This window comes from Emydura macquarii, unplaced genomic scaffold, assembly GCF_026122565.2.
Source record: "Emydura macquarii macquarii isolate MOO-44397 ecotype Brisbane River unplaced genomic scaffold, CSIRO-AGI_Emac_v2 contig_1451, whole genome shotgun sequence".
NCBI lineage: Eukaryota > Metazoa > Chordata > Testudines > Chelidae > Emydura > Emydura macquarii.
In genome coordinates, this window is record NW_027131588.1 from 22,333,207 (window position 1) to 22,350,410 (window position 17,204).

The 17,204-nt window shown below is 38.3% G+C and overlaps 1 protein-coding gene across 2 annotated transcripts in view; it reads right to left on the minus strand.

Moving 5' to 3' along the window:
- Positions 1-17,204, minus strand: part of ZCCHC7 (zinc finger CCHC-type containing 7) — a 148,276-nt gene that overhangs the window by 41,211 nt on the left and 89,861 nt on the right. For both annotated transcript variants that reach the window (XM_067553358.1, XM_067553357.1), the window contains 3 exons: positions 4,002-4,045; positions 2,419-2,541; positions 736-906 (listed from right to left, as the gene is read on the minus strand). In XM_067553358.1, the coding sequence (XP_067409459.1) occupies positions 736-906; positions 2,419-2,541; positions 4,002-4,045 (338 nt within the window). The remainder of the gene's footprint in view (positions 1-735; positions 907-2,418; positions 2,542-4,001; positions 4,046-17,204) is intronic.

Consider the following 17,204-nt stretch of genomic DNA (forward strand, 5'->3'; position numbering starts at 1 on the left):
ACCATCGTTCCTTAATCAGGGGAAAGTGCTGATTCTCCAGTATCCCCAAACTCCTACCAGCCTATGGAACAAAAGCCTGGAGAACTGTCATTATATATTAAGCATGACATATATACATCTACACTCACACACACACAAATTAAACATACATTTGCATTCCTGTCTTGATGCCTGTTATGACTTCAATTGAAATATCTTGCTTATTGCATTATTATTTATTTTTATCATATCTTTTTGAAAATTATGTTTTTAAAATGAGACCCAGCTCAACAAAACTATCTGTGCCCCATTTATTCAATTTTCAAGTCTTTATATCCAAAGTGGTGAGTATGAAAGAAATACATACAGTATCTTTATACACCTTCCATGGGGCTTACTGATGCTTCCATGGACATTTCTCACCACACTTGCTGCACAGATATATTTTAGGAAGAAAAAAATTTACCTGAGCAAGTAATTGATGTACAAACTAAACTGGAACACAGAACCACATCATAGTAAACAGCACGGCTCACAATATCACATTTTGCTAAATTCTGGCCTCACTCCTCATGGAGACTATCACGCTATGTAGACAGATACTAGAAAATATTTTTATATATGTATATATGTACACACACTACTTTATAGAAAGGTAAAAACAGATACTGCTGGTTAGAACATCAAATTTTAACATGCATAAGGTTTATTGGCAAAAGTGGACATGGGCTAACGACTGCTAAACATTATACTCACATCAGCGTAATGACCTTTCATCTCACAGCGGTTACAATGTTTATGCCAATAAGCTCTCTCAAGGCACTCTCTAGAGCAGTGTCCAGGCAAACAGCAGTTTAAACAAAACCGTCCTGGGCAGGTATTTTGTAGGTGACCTCTCTCTGAACAGAGGCAACAAGGGGGAACTTTCTATGGAGAAATACAGAAAGAAGGATCTCAGGTAAAAACATTTCAACTGTTTAAAGTATTTAAAAAACAGCAACTGGTGAAACAAAATGAGTGGAAACCCACACAAGTCATAATGTTCATAATTATGTATTCTCAGTTGGGACAGTAAGACTATCGTGTTTCATTGAGAAATTCTGGTGATGATGTACCAACAATAGAAATATAAGCTAACGCTGTAATTCCATATACAGTACTTCCTGCTCCTTGAGACTGGGTCCTTGTTTCTTCTCAAGTTTCATGAAATACTGCATACACTTGTACTGCTTTCAACAAATCAACAACAACAACATCATTAAGGGGAAATGAACATTTTGATTTGAGATAAACTTTTCATACATGAACATCATATGCTCAAATTTGGGATACAATGTGGATGAAAGAGGTGATGTAAAATCAGGTTGGTTTACCGTTTAAAAAATGAAAAAGCCACATCTCTTAGTGGCACGCTGTGTGGTAAGTAACACAATGGATTCTAATGGTTCACCTCTCTTTGTCTATGCCATAAAAGTGAAAGTTCATACTTTTGAGATTCACTTGTAGGCATACTAGTGCATTTATGGAGTTATAAAATCAAACTACTGAAAGCCTATTCTGAGGTTGTGGCCACTTAAAGCCAATTTCCTCAATGACTGAGTCTGTCATTTGAGGCTCAAGTGGCCACTGGGTGGGAAGGAGTCACTGAGAAACTGGCTTTACATAGACACATCCATAGACTAGGAATAGGGAACAGTCTCAAAAGGTTTGCAAAATCCTCAGAGCTTTTACCATCTTTTCTCTTGGGAGCGGTAAAGTCAAGCTCAATAGAGACTGCTGCCATGTCCACACTAGAGTTACATAGTAGGTGTTTTTTTTTTTAAAAAAAGGTAGGTGCATATTTCAGGTAAAAACGTTCCCGGTTTGTTTTATTCAAATTTGAGCTGCTTTGAGATCACATTTCATTTTGTATTTGTATGATGGCAAAGGGAGGTAAATCATCTTTAAAACAATTATCTGCCAGGGCAACAGGTGCTATGTCTCGATACTGTTCCTTCCTTCATTTCCTATAGACTGTTTCTCTTTACTTCAGTTCCTTTTCTCCACACTGCACTTTCATTACAGTGTTTTATGCAGCTTGACGTCGCCCCACCACAAGGCTTTTCCTGAATGTCACTGTACCACCCGGGCACAGACTTGGAGTGGGGGAGAGAGGTCTCACCTTTCTGAGATCCTGAGCCTCTTTGCCTGTGCTCCCAGCCCCGCTTCTCTCCCATGTGAGTCGTCAGCTGATGAGCTGGAGCCCCTTGTTAACTATTGGTTAATCACCAGGTCCCAATCAATTATCTCCCAATCTGGACCATATGGGAGTGGTGGGCCAGCCCTAGCTACTCCCACTCTGTCATATAGGTGAGTTTTAAAGGAAAACCCAAAAGAATGCTAACTAGTAACCACAGAACAAGTGGCTGCCTATACAATACATTAAAATGTTGTATTTACCTTTGGAGTAGGACAGTTTTTGGACAAATGACCCCGTTTATCACAATTTCTGCAAGTAACATTTTTGTCTGTTGCATAGTATCGGTTGGTGTGCCTCAGGGGTGCATAATTACCAATCTGTGCCTAGGGAAAGAACAAGAAAAAAAGATGCATCTATTATTCGGCCTTTTTTGGTTTAGAGCTTTGCTGAATTATACATTTGTAGCTGTCACTGCTGGTAAATTCAGTTTGAAATCTAATATTGTACTTGTACATTTGTCAACCATTTAGCTCCGAAGTGGATAGCTCCATTCTCTGAAACTTTGTCCTACATGTGGCTAAATGATTAGCTGCTAAACCAGTGGCAGACTTTTTTTTTTATTCAGACTAAAATAAAACAATTAAAAAGGTTTATTTTCTTTCAATAATCTTAGTGAGGCTCAATTGGCTCTCTCATTCCAGGAAGAATTGTACCTTTCCCTAAATTGCACATGAAGCTAACATTAATTACAACTGCAAGTTACCATACATCAAGGGGAGACACATTCCTTAGGAAGAAATATAATGCTGCAGGGAGATCAATTAAAACTGCATTTGCGCCATGACAAATTACAGTGAACCTGCAAAAAACAACTGTGATGTCACCTGTAATCTCCGCAGAAGCAGAAGTTGATAATTCTCTTACTCCAGAAGACTTATTTAGTACCAGTAAACATCAGGGTTTTCTTAAAAATGGCCAGGCTGTTGGGCTAAGAACTAGGTCAGGTGCAGCTGTCTGAAGCCATGCTGAAAGATTGAAGGTGCCTACATATGGAATAAGGCTGACAGTTTTGGTTGGACGTGTTCCTGGATTTTTCATCACGACATCATCTTTAATTAAATTAATATTTTATTCCTGGAGACTCCAGGACAATCCTATTGGCCCTTATGCTGGAGCTGGTAGTGAGACAGAGTAAGAGGGACCCTCACTCCTCAAGAGGTCTATGTACCACGCTCTTAGACAGTCTGGGGCTACTAGGATTAACTTTCTTCCAGATCCTCCAGGAAGGGCATAGGAGAGGGGTTAAGCAAAGAAGATACACAAGTGTAGCTAGAGATTAAGGAGTCCGTTCTGCTTCAGAGAGCTAATGATGTCTCATGGACATCTTTAAGAAAAATTAATAATTTTGGTTACATCTTTAGCTCTGTTGTTTCCCTTTCTGCTTATATAGGATATCTATGTGAATAAAATATTTTTGTATTTGTTAAGAATTCATCTATTCTTTCTACCTACTCCACATCTGACATCATAATGTTCGGTTTCTGACATCACAGTTGGTTTCTGTGAGAAATGATTACGATGTGAAGAAAAAATTATTACTTCAAACTGAAAATCAGGAGCAGATGAACTCTTAAGAAGCAATCATCCTCCTTTCATGTAAACCAGTCTTACCAATCAAGAATGAAGAGAGCGAGAAACAGAAATATATGACATATAAAAACGTTTTCCAAATATACCGTTCACGAGGGATCAGTGTGTCTATAGTAAGGGGTTAATTAATAAGAATATGCCGTCTTTTAAAAACAACCTACAATAATTGGAATAATTTATTAGGCTATATTACCTCTAGGTCTTTGTCACTGATGGACCAGGCCACTTCATGTTCTCCTGCAAAACCAATATACAGTAAAATATATTAATGCACTGAAATTTATTTTGTAAATTCAATGACAGGTGATTTCCATGGAGTCACTGAGAGGAAACCAGACCAGACCTGCTTTGAAAAGCACATCATTGGAAAATCTAGTTTCAGTTGCAGCAAAGGGACACTCCCATTCTGTCTGGCTCCAAATTTGACCTACCTTAAAATAAACACGTGCCTTTGTTATGTGTGTTTTATTAAACAAGCCATCAGCTAGGGATGAACTCACCATCAGGTAACTGTCAGAGGCACTGAAATACTGCACTGCTGATTATGTCATGGCCCACGGGGAGCCATAAGCTTAGAAAGTCCATGGTCACCCACATGGGCCTCTAGGATCTCAGACAGACATAATAGGTGAGGGAATATCTTTTATTGGGCCAGCTTCTGCTGATGAGAGTGTGGGGGCGGATACCTCACGACCCCCTGACGGGCCACACTGCAGTTTGAGAACCCCTGGACTTAGCATAAGCAGTTAGAAGATATTGTAAGGGACCATTCAACGCAGAGTGGCCCGTTAATATCCCTGCAGTCATAGGACAAAAAGAGGGGGTGAGTGGGTTGTTGTGATAAGCCATAAATTCAGTGGCTCTGCTCAGTTCATGTATTCTGATGTGTAGCAGAGTTATGAATTTAAGCTCCCGGGTTCGTCTTCTGAAAGTGGTGGGCAGGTTTCCTGTGAGTTACCATCCTCATTTCGTGCACAGATGAAACAGTCTCCCTGCTCTCAGTTCCAGTTCCTGGATCTTCAGCTGGCCCAGCCTGCAGCAGCCCAGACCTCCAAGTGCATGGAAAATCCAGCTCAGCCCTGGGCAGGGCATGCCCAGTGCAAACAGAATCTTTGGAGATTTTAGCTGCTAAAAATCTAATAAGACATTACTGAGCATGTGCGAACAGCAATATTTCAGAGGTTTACAACTTGGTCAAATACAGGCAGATTTTCATGAAGATAGCAAAAGGAATATCCCTGACACAAAGGTGATAAACCCCTGCCACATTTGAAGTTCTTACTCCAAAGCATGGGGTGTCAGTGTCTTTCAAATAGTTTTTTAACATGAGCAAAACAACGTATTTTTCCTTAGCCTCATTCTCTAAAACAGCAGAACCATTCTGACTGAAGTATTTTAAAAAAAAGAAAAAGGCCTGAGGCAGACACCTGGCATGGAAAATCTCAGCCAAAATGGTTAATATTTAGTAAAGTTTAATAAAATGAAAACTTGGTCTTATAATGGGAAGTGCAGGGCAACCTCAATAATAGGTGGTGCTACCAGTCCTGCCTATAAAATTCATAAATAAAATAATCCGCATTTATTAACAGCAAAAACTCTAAATACAAACGGTCCACAGATAATTAAAGGTGGTGATCCCCTTCCATTTATTTTTTAAATGTCAAAAAGACAGGTAAATGATGGCATTTGAGTGCAAATACATTTTATCACTATCTAGTTCTAATACTGACCTCATTGCCATCGTGTCTGAGCTCTTCTAATACACTCCACCTTATTTTAGACCACGTCAAGTTTTCTGGACCAGAAATTGTCTCCAGATATTAGTGCATGACTCCCATCCCTTTTCTTCAATAGCAGCTGCTTGTTTACATCTAAAGGATTATTTGGCTCTACAGTACGCACTGATCAAAAAAGCCAGCCTCTAAGTATACAAAATAGGTATATATTGTTGAGAATTTTTTTTTATTTTTTAGGAGTCTGTCACGGAAACTCAATCATGAACAAAATACAGATCTGGAGAAATTTTTGTCATAAAAACTCAGCCGTCTCATCTAATAAAAACTGTATTAATGAATTATAGGGAACAGAACCATTGGTTACAAGAGGGAATTCTGAACTGAATGTAGCATGTTAGAAGAAATTGTCACAATAACAGCAAAAATCTAGAAGTATTATTTAATATGCTCAACATACCTGTAATATTTCAGAATACAGTACATACTACAATATTCTGATCAGTGAGCATATAGACAAATTTTTATACAATTAAAATCCACCTACACAAAAGGCATATGAATACACAGATGAATGTCCCACACTTCTCAGGACCAGAGGTTTTGTGAATATTGTTTCACAAATTGGGAGCAATCATTTATTATGGGATCAATCCTGGAAGGTGCTGAACACTGTGGCCTCAATCCAGCAAAGTACTCAAATACATACTTAATATTAGGCATATGAGTAGTCTCATTGACTAAACATAGGGACACAGTGCAGCACGAAGTCCTCAGTGACCCCATGTTTTCCACAGCTGTAGAATTTGAGAGTTAAACATGGAATCCAAACCTTGCAGCCGAACTGTGCTCCAGAATCTAAGTTTTCATGTAAAAAATTATGAGCCCCTATGGCTGTGAAGATAAACATAAAATCAATACACAACAAGAAGTGTGAACCGGTGTAGTTTATTTCTAGACAAACTAGAATAATTGCAAGGGACAAAAACTATCTTGTTCATATCTCAATAGGTCATTGATTCTGAAACTCAGTGGGTAACAGTCATTGCTTTTAATGTCCCAATTCTGCAAACAATCATGTGCAGTCCCATTGAAGCTACAGTACAATTCACAGGAAAAGTTCAGCACGTGTGAAACTTTTTCATGTTCTGGACCAACATCGTCAAGTATTTCATAGCTGATTATTTTAGTAGCCTCTAGTTGCTCTACCTAACTCTCAAAACCCCGTTTCCCTTAGACAATTTCAAAGATGCAGTACTACCTTAATACAAAAATCCACGGCATATTGAAAAGTGAAACCGAGTGGACAGCAGAAAGTAATTAAAACAGAAACGAGAGTATTGACTGTGCTGGTCCAGTAAAACTGCCCATTATTAAATTAAGTTGCTGCAGATTTTCTAGTCTGATACACTGAAAAACTGCAGAGTTGAGGTCCAATTTATTACAGACAACAGAGGGCTTTGGTTTTATTACCTAGAAAGGCTACATACAGAAAAATGAATGGTTGTCTTCTGTATCCATGTAGAAAAATCTTATTTTTTTGGACATGGATTTTAAATCAATTTCAATGCAATTTCAACTCATGGAGCTGTGATGTTTGTTGTTGGTGACCCTGCACAGAATATGGCATTACTGACTGGGGTATTCATTAAACAAATCGTCGAATATTTCATAGGTTGACATGTACTCCCACATATCTAAATTTTAAATTTCTTGCTGAAGAAATATTTTTTGAAGTTTCAAAACTTTTTTGGTGGCTGTAGATGAGTCTAACCTCATTGTATAAAAGCTGCCATTTTTCTGCTAGCAGGGAAGAAATAAAAGAAAACAGGACTGAAAGAAACACATTCTGCAATGAAATCATGAGAAAATCAATGGACTCTGACAACAGACAACAAGTAAGTTTCAATACATAATTAAAACAAAGCCAAGTAAATGTACATTTACTTGATTTGTAAATATTTATTTACTGCTAGACAGTGTCCATGAGTTTTGGATAAACACAGATTAGCTGTGTTCTATCCCCTGAGCCCCAGCATGTTCTCTGATCTCCCTCTCCTGTCCCTGTTTCTTCAGACACAAATCACTCCCATTACTACTCTTTCTCCCATTCCGATGCATGGGCCTCAGCGCTAGACATTGCCTACCACCCACCCTGAAAGCTAAATCGAATTACCAATCCCTGATAAATTCTCAGAGTACTATACTGAGTATTACTCTACTTCCATTTCCAGCCCCAGACCAGCAGCCTAAGCCACCTGCCCAAGGCTAGCAACCTTATTGCACCTGTGGCTGACTTGTAAGAGTCATCAGGCCTGGTCTACACTACAGAGTTAGGTCGACATAGGCTGCCTTACATTGACCTAGCTGTGGAAGCGTCTTCACTTTCATCTGGCTGCTGCCAACATAAGTGCATCCCTACACTGACTCACCTCCCCGAGCGGCATAGAGTCACGGTCGGTGTACTGTTAGTGCAGACACTGCATTACTTACGTCGACTCTTACTGGCTTTCAGGGGCCATCCCACAATGATCCACGTGGACAATACAATAGAGACAAGCACTCCTGGTGAGGACGCGCACTGCTCACACAAGGAGCCACACACACAAGAAATTTTATAACTGCAGTGGCTGTATGCCGACGTAAGTTAGGTCGACATAATTTTGTAGCATAGACATGACCTAAGAGTCCCATTGCTGCAGGAGCAATGGAAGATGAGGTGGCCGACTGCCATTTGGCAAGAGGAATCAGGGAGAGGGCAGTTGAGGTGAGATGATTAAGAGCTGCTGGGCAGGAGTTGGGAGCAGATGAGAAGTGACAGACCTAGTAGTTTACAGCTCACAGTTTGACCATCCACCTGTCCATATGATAGTGGGGGGATACATTTCTTGGGGGGGCAAGGTGAGGATGTGTGAAGGTGATCCACACTGATCTGAAATTCTTGGACAAGGGTTGGCTATAAAATACAGAAATACATATTAATTTAAATTTAAAACAAGTTTCATTATACTAAAGACTTCCAGGTAAATGTAATTTACCTTAAATTGGTGTTAAAAACTGGTGGTCTCCCAACTGAGTTCAGTGCAGAATGAGAATGTTTCTCATTTCCTACTTGTTAGTAGGAAAATGCTCCAATCAAATAAGCATCTATACAATATGGATACGTCTATGCTGACGGTGGCAAAGTTGCCGCCGTCAGATTGACCTTTCTGGATTGATTGAGTAGTCAGTGAAGACCTGATCAATCAATCCAGAAGTCGATGCTGTAAAACTACCCCCTCAAGTGGCGTAGCGCTGCGTCGATGGGAACACGCTGCAGTGAAGACGCCGCGCAGAAGGGAGGGACAGCTTGCATAACTCACGTCAACTGCTGCTGAATTGCCAGGTAAGTGTAGACCAGGCCTAAGATTATCCTTTTTTAACTACACATCTTCTAAACTAAAAAATATGGCCTATTTTTTTAAACAAGTCTAGTTAAGTACGAAGCTTTGAGAAAAACAGTGGAGTTTTCCTTTAAAGGAACAAAACAGAATATTTTGGGTTCAGAAGAGGATAATAAACCATTCCAAGATGATAATTCTCTGTATGTCGAAAACACGCAAAGATCTAACCCCCCGTTTTTAGCACTCTGTAAAACCACTCAGCCATATTTTAATTACCATTCTTCGGGGTTCACCCGTCCTCTTTTCACCAACAGTTTTGACTTCTCATTTCACACACTTTTGGGCAGGGAGGGTTATAGCTATGAGGACTGTAAAAATATAATGCAGCTCTTTACGAAATATCTTTGAAAGTGCTGTCATCTTTTTATCCATTTTATGCAGCATGCACAAACATTTTAGTAATTAAATTCTTTACACTGACATATGGTTTCTTTGGCAATGGTTTCATTTCCGCAAAAACACCACTTTTCTTTCTTTCTTTTTTAAACAGCTCACAGTGCCTTTGTGAAAGGATATTAACATTTAAAAAAATTATTCTGATAATCTCCCCTGGGGCTTTCTCCATCTCAAGTAAGAGACTGCACCAGAATCTCATAGCCACAAATGCATGTGTTATTTAACAGAAGCTGCTAATTTTCACACAGTATCAGTGTAAATCCCCACAACACAGACCCATCACACTTAAACCATTTTATTTTTACTGAATTTTCTCATACTTTGATTTTTTTCACTTTTTTTCATTTTCATTTCATTAAGGTACTTTTCTTTGTTTATGTTCCATTCATTCATTCATCCGTCCATCCATTCACTCACTCACTCAACTTGATTGGAAAATACATGCCACTGTTTATTCTTTTGTTTAACTTTATGAACTTTTTGCATTTGTATGGGGGTGGATGGGTAGAAGAATGGCCTTATGTTGCATCCAGCTGACATCAACATCCTGGCATTTTGGGGTATGGGGAGAGAGGAAGGAGCCAGAGACAATGAGAATGGGGCTGGTGTTAAATATATAGTGCTTCGATGGACATTAGAGTTCTGTGAAAGGGGCTTCCTTCTACAGACAATTACACTTTGGTTAACCTGGAATAACACAATATTATGGGATGGCACGTAGAAGCACCGCAGTTAAGGGTGCAACTGTATTTCTGTTTAAAGCCAAATTCTTAAACTGCACTAAAAATCACACTCTTAATCCAAGCAGTGTAAAAACGGATATATCAGCTCAAGGCTCTGGACAGAATTTGGGGTGGTCTGGCCAAAGGGGTATCTGACATACAGTCCCCTCCACTCCCCAACTTGTTTTAAAAATGCAATAATAAAACTGTTTTTTTTCCAGAGAGAGAGAGAGAAAAAAAAAAACTGCGGACAATATTCATTTATATCCCTGGACTGCTCCTTTTGAAATCTAATGCCAAGTATTGAGAATCAGCTCCAAAGCCCAATAGTTGTACTTTCTTCTGGATTTTATGGACTGGTGTGGTGTTGCATGCAACACAAAGAAGGTCAGCACTGTGCAGACTCTTTGCAGAGAGAGACCCTCCCCAAAAATGCCCTGTAGTCTAGAGGAACCATGTGCTGGGCTAAGAGCTAGACGACCATAAACCCACGTTTCTTCTTGCAGAGAAAAGGAGATGGCAAATAAAATCATGGAAGAGGACTGTTGAGAAAATCTCTGCCTCTGAGTGTGGAAGACTATTGGGGAATGATGTCAATACACTTCACCAAATGCATCTATAAAGTGTGCTACTCTGGGGGAGAAAAAAGGCAGACCTCCTTGCTTGCTCTGAGACTTAGCAACGGTGGGAAAATCCAGCAATTCCAAACCTGACAGGGCAGTGGATTCTCTCTCAAGAGAAAACAAACAGACTGAGCTACAACTTACCTGTTTCCATATCTATGATCCTAAAACTTGGGTTATTCTACAACAACCAAATGATCTAGGGATTTGAAGATGTCACCTTTGCAGTCAAGCATACAGCTTGGCCTGACTTTCAATCTCTGGGAAAAGTGAGACCTTTTACATCAGCAGGAACACAGCACTTCAGTCCTCTCAGCAGGAAACCTGGAGAATTTGATCCTGTTCTCTGGAGAGGTTAACCCCATTCTAAGACCAACTGCCTTTCCAGTGTCTCCAAAAGAGATTATGCATATGAAGTTTCTTTGGTAACAGCATGCAATGAGCTTAATGTTTGATGGCACTTGTGCGTTCAACTTTACAATGAAAAGAACACATTCCCTAAAATAGGTGAGATTTTTCTTATAGTGGGAACATGGATGCAAGCATCCTTGGTTTCTAAATCACATTAAAATCTTAATTTCATAATTGTATCTAATTATTATATAATCAAAATTACATTCGACTGTAGGATCTCGGGGGCAGGGACTGTCTCTGACATATATACCCAGCACAATGGTATCTTGGCCTCTGGGTGTTACCACACTACAAATAATTAATAGCAATTTAGAAAATAATCTGGATTTTTTTCCCCATAAAAGAGAAGTTTAATGCCATGAGGTCTCGCATGCACCAGAAAACTTCTAGGGTTTCTAAATCAGTATATAATTTTGTTTACCATGCCAAGACTCAAATATCATTACAATAGAATTTTCTGTGATGGAGTTTCCTGATGTTTTTATAGCTCTTGTTTTAGAAATGGAATAGAAATTTGGCAAGATCTCTAAGTTTATTGTGGTACGGTTTTCCTAGCTATCATGGAAAATTCACTTCTTGTTGTGACTGATATACAAAGTTTGTCTTTTGCTTATTGGAAAATCAAATATTTAAATTTTGATATTGATTGCACATGCTGTTTGCTTATTAAAATCAACCACCAATTTACTGGTTATAGAGTGCTGAGACATTATTATTTATTATTATTAATTATTATTATTACCATCATCATCATAGCTTGAACAACATGCTTGGCAATGTACAGGGAAAAAATACACACTTCTTCAATGACCTTACATTCTAAATAGAACAGACAATACAATCCACACATAATACTGTGCATACATACAGATCACAAGTACACAGAACACAGATGAAGCATAGGTGAAACGAGGCTTCATGATGCTTTTTATACCTTCAACCTCCTGACTCGAATTTTTTAAATGAACTTTTTCAATTCGTAGTCAGTTATCATGCAAAGGCTGTATGGAAAGACCAGGTTTTTAAGTGACGTTAATTAATCAATCATTTTATTATCGATACTGAGAGGTGAACAGAGAGCTGGGACCCATAGTGCTAGGCACTGTACACACACAGTAAAAACAGTCCCTGCTCCAAAGAACTTACAATCTAAAGTGGTTCTTCTATGAAAAATAATGAAACAAAAATGGCCAAAGTATTTACCTTTATTTGTTTATAATGGGAAAGCCCATCCAAATTTTATTTTCAATTTAAAAATTGTGCACAGCTAATATGGCTTGTGGCAACTCAGATTGCAGAAACTATCTGAGTTGCCACAAGCCATGTTAGCTGTGCACCTCTTTCATTACAAATTAAGCATGGCCTCTTGGTCATTTTGAGAAGCAGAACGATTACTGGAAAAGAACTGGAATCAATGTCTGTAAAAAAGGCTGTTCTTTGAGACTTTTTTAAACACACTTCAAGGGATTTCTCAACCTTGGTTTTGATGAGAAAGAGATGACTTATTTAAAGAGACACCTGCTGTTGGAACAGATTATAAGTCAATATCCCTTAAAAGCAGAGAACTTTGAAAAAGATCTATAGATTCCACCTGAAAAATCAGTTGACACAGGAGTTGTCAGAAGTCCAACTTGACAAATTTCCTTATGGCAAGGAGAGAACCTCCCTTCTCCCACAATACCAAAACATACGAGCTCTTCTCACTGACATTTCTTATCAGCCCTCTGTGTAGTTTTGCTCACTGTCATGATAATAGTGACAATTTATCTTTACCAGCCATTACCTTGGGGCACTACGATACCCTTTAAAGCCACTTACAGGCCCAAATCCACCAGTGAACATACATGGAAACCCAACCCACACTGACATGAATCAAAATATATGATTTTGCTTCAAGCATAAAAAAATTGGTATACAGAAAGTTTTAAAAAAAAACCCAAAACCTGAATACAATAAATTCAAGACGGGTTAAAATAACTTTAAACAAGCTTAACCAACCCACTACCCGTGGGCGTAGACTTTAACTGTCATGACAAGAGAAGAAAAGTCTGACAGTTGGGGGCTATGGTATGGTATTTATAATCCCTAGGCAACATATTCTCTTGGGGCCCACTGCAGGGCTAAAACTGGGATTTTCGAGAAGGTTTACAAGTCTTAAAGTTCACATGAATGGAGAGTGTTTAATCCAAGTGGAGATGCTCGCTTTTCATATTTTAAATACAAACATTTGCCAAGTACTGGTACATAAAGCTGTTTTTAACAGTTTTTAAAGGTTCAGGGCTGCTGCATATTTCTGTTCTGTGCGGCTTAACTGATCTGCAGTTTTCTAGCTATAAAACGTATATTGTCCCCTCATTTTACTGCCTCTTTCTTTTCTGTTTTTGGACTGTAAGAAGCTCTAAGAACTGTAATGTGAATAAAAATATGTAGAGCAAAAAGCAGTAAACAGTTAATATATAATATTTCACATTCTTGAGGAATGTGCATCATGCAAAATTGTATATAGCTTCACATGTACACGTTAAAATATACACATATACCATATGTGGGTTTGTATGTTACATAAATGTGTCATTTTCCATCTGTTCTGTGTATTCTGAGAAAGATACTCTCTCCCTTAAGTCTTGGCCACTGCTGCTAACGGTAATTCACAAAACTCAGTGGCTCAGGGCTTTCAAAGCTTAGTGCAACATTTGCAGAACAAAGTAGGTTTTTCTCTTTTTTTGGTGGCTACAAGTATGGGGACCACAGGAACAGTTAAATTCATGGCATGGTTGGTCTACCACACAGTCGGGGGAATTCTTTAAATAGAGCCTGTCACTCTCTTTGCCCATCAATGGGATTTCCTTCTCAAACTGCTGATTCGTTCAGGTACACAACAGAGGAAATTTCAGTTAACCTTTGTTTCACCCCGGGGAAAAATCTGTCTGAAAAGTATAAAATGAATAGATTAAAAAAAGTAAGTAGCTGAGCTGCAAGGCTATTCTTTCTATTGTTCACAGCAGTCAAAGTTAAACAGAGAAAAGGAGACAAACCTGAACATTTTATTCCCACTGGAGAATAAATGTATAATATGTCATTTAGAAATCCACTTGTCTATACTTCGATTTAGCAAAGCACGACAAAAACAGAACTATCCCTCACACCGAACGTTCACCTTTTGGTCATTTCTCCTATGATTGTGGAAAGAGAATTACTAGTTTCTTTGAACAGGGAGGCATTTAGACCATTTAATTAAGTTGTCTAAAGTACCTTTTAAGATGCCAACAATTCTTGGTGGAGAGAGAAATAGGAAATGGTAATTCAGAGCTATATTTGAAGGATGCATGTACAGATAAGACAGACAGGCAAAAATATATTTGGAAAGTAAATACTGAGGGTGAATTTATTTATTTATTTTAAGTGAGATGACGACGGCAATGACGAAATGTTCTAACATTAAACTTTCTTCTCTGGAATGTGTGAGAGAGAAGTTGGCTTAGAGATAAATTATGTCAGCATAGATAGACAGTCTTTTTAATTTCAGTTCTTAGTGCTTGGGGCCTTGGTCCGCTGTGTAGATTCTCCTTGGACTTGTACTAAATGTTCAGGAATGCTTGCTGAAGAAATCATGAAGAGACATTTTATTTGGTTAACTATAAACAAAGCCTGTGTACTCAGGCACAAGGTTTCTGGACTCTCCTAAACTCTAACATGGCAGACAGGAAAATCTGCATCATCTTAGTTTAAATAAAAATAAGGTTTGAATTAATTATGAAAATGAATAAGATGATCAGAACAGCAGATCCTAAATTACTTACTTGGATATTCAATGCCATGTTATCACCACATTTTAAGTGTTTGATATTTTTTGTACTGACACAACCAGCATAGAAGTTGTCATGGGGAAAGCCGGAGGTTTTGATAACTGGGCAAGGGACGGCTGAGCTTTTGGCAACTGAGACTGTATTGAAGACAGTGTGATTACCTCATAAACACATTCACTAGAAGTTTATGCTAAAACAATTAGTGAATGTTGACAATGAAACGGTCATCTTTAGGTTACAAAGACAAAATCCCATTGATACAAAAGGGACAGTTCACATCTTTCAGATCTATTGTTTCATTCTGTCTGCAGACTCAGGAAGACACCTCTGCATTAGTTTACAGTCTTTGTGGTTGAAGATTACCATATCAGACAGCATCTTTAGAAACAAGTTATAAAATAAATGCAAGACAGATTCTGATGTACAATTTTGTGGCAATATGTGAGTTATGGGTGAATTCCACAACAAATGCTGGTACCACGGACTCATGGATTACATAGTCCCAGGATATAAGAAAGATTAGACTTGATTAGAATTGATTACAAGTTTTGAAAAAAAGAGAAAAGTCACTTATTTTGCTTCCCCTCCCTCAAATGGCCATATCTTCACTTATTTCTGCAAAATGCTGCATCTTTCTTTAACGATTCTGTATCACTTTTAACTGAAAAAAAAAAAAAACCTGATTAAATAATGTGGTGAATTTTATCAATTAAAAAAATACTCATTTCTTCAATAATGGAAAATGAACCACTGCTAAATATGTTTTCTAAATGGTACCTGTAACATGCCTGTTATATATCAAACCAACATTCATTATCATAGTGTCTAAGTGTTTTACAGGAAGAGACAAGGTGGGACGTGGGACCAATACAGCTACAATTACATATTTTACAGGAAGACAGTTTACTGTGGATAGGTGTTCTCTCTGAGTAGCATGTAGCTTAATTATTAGATTTTTGTTTCTTGGTTATTTACTCTCGTGGAAGAAATAAGACAGATAGTTTTTGCACTTCCCCCTGAAGGAGGCAAGATTTGAGATCATTCTAATTCCCTAAGGAACACAATTCTGTAGCTGCGAGCTTGTCATAAAAGAGGGCTGTCTGCAGCTCTCATATGATTTACTCTTGTTGCAGATGGCTCCATTGCTCCTGAGGTTAGTCATTTGTCCATGGAAGATACTGTTCCTGAAGACAGAGGAAATGCCTCAAACAGCCCAAAACTAACCCAGAGAGAACCTTAAGGATTAGAGCCAAGACTTTGAATCGGATCCCATATTCACTGTGCAGTCCGTGTAGTGACTACAGCATTGGGTTAATAAACTCCAGCTACCACAGTCTCAGCCAGTTGAGTCTTGCCCTCTTCCTCCCAGAGTTTGCATATTCATCCTAAGGTACAGAGCTGAGCACTAGTCAAAGCCTGGAGGTCATGAAAGCATGAATCTGGATCTGGATCTGTCAGTACCCGGCCAGCACAGTCTCCGGGTCAGACTCAAATGAGAAGAGGTATTCCTAGTTGTCATCAATCTAAATATTAGCAGAAGGACACCAAGGCCATGCACCATTTTGATGATCTGTGGGCACTCTCTTTTGTTGGAAGGTCATGAAATGATTCCAGTTTTAGATCTTCAAAACCTCTCTCATCATAGCAGCATCACTGCTGCTTGCCCAGCCAAATGCTTTTACTGGGTTTTTTTTTTTTTTTTTTTTTTTTACTGTTTTACTGTTGGTGCTGGGATAGCTAAAGACTTCGTTTTATTTGCACTTGGTGAGAAGGAGTTGTAACAGCTTCCATCGTTAAATACCAAAGACATCTAAGTCCATGTTGATATTAACTGAGGTATATTGAACTCAAAATTAAATAAATTAAACACGGTTGGATATTGAATTTTTAAAACCTTAAATTTTTTTGTATATTCAATAATAAATATTTAATCATTTAATTAATTGAGGATTTATATTGTTTCACAAAAATCACAATTGAATTATCAATATAATGAATGACCAGAAGATGGAAATTACTCATTAGATAACCATCTGTCTTCCACATGACAATGCTAAGGACTGGAGGCTGGTGAGTGGTGATGGTTCAGGTCTTCGCTGAACGTAACTGTAGAAAATCTAGCACTTCAGTTACGGAGTGCATCATTGCAATAAAACCCCTCTTTCTGCATCAAGGAGAATCAATCCCAGATTCATTAATATAATATACTGCTAATGTATTATCCTCTCACAATGCAAGACAAGAAATAAGACTTTGGAA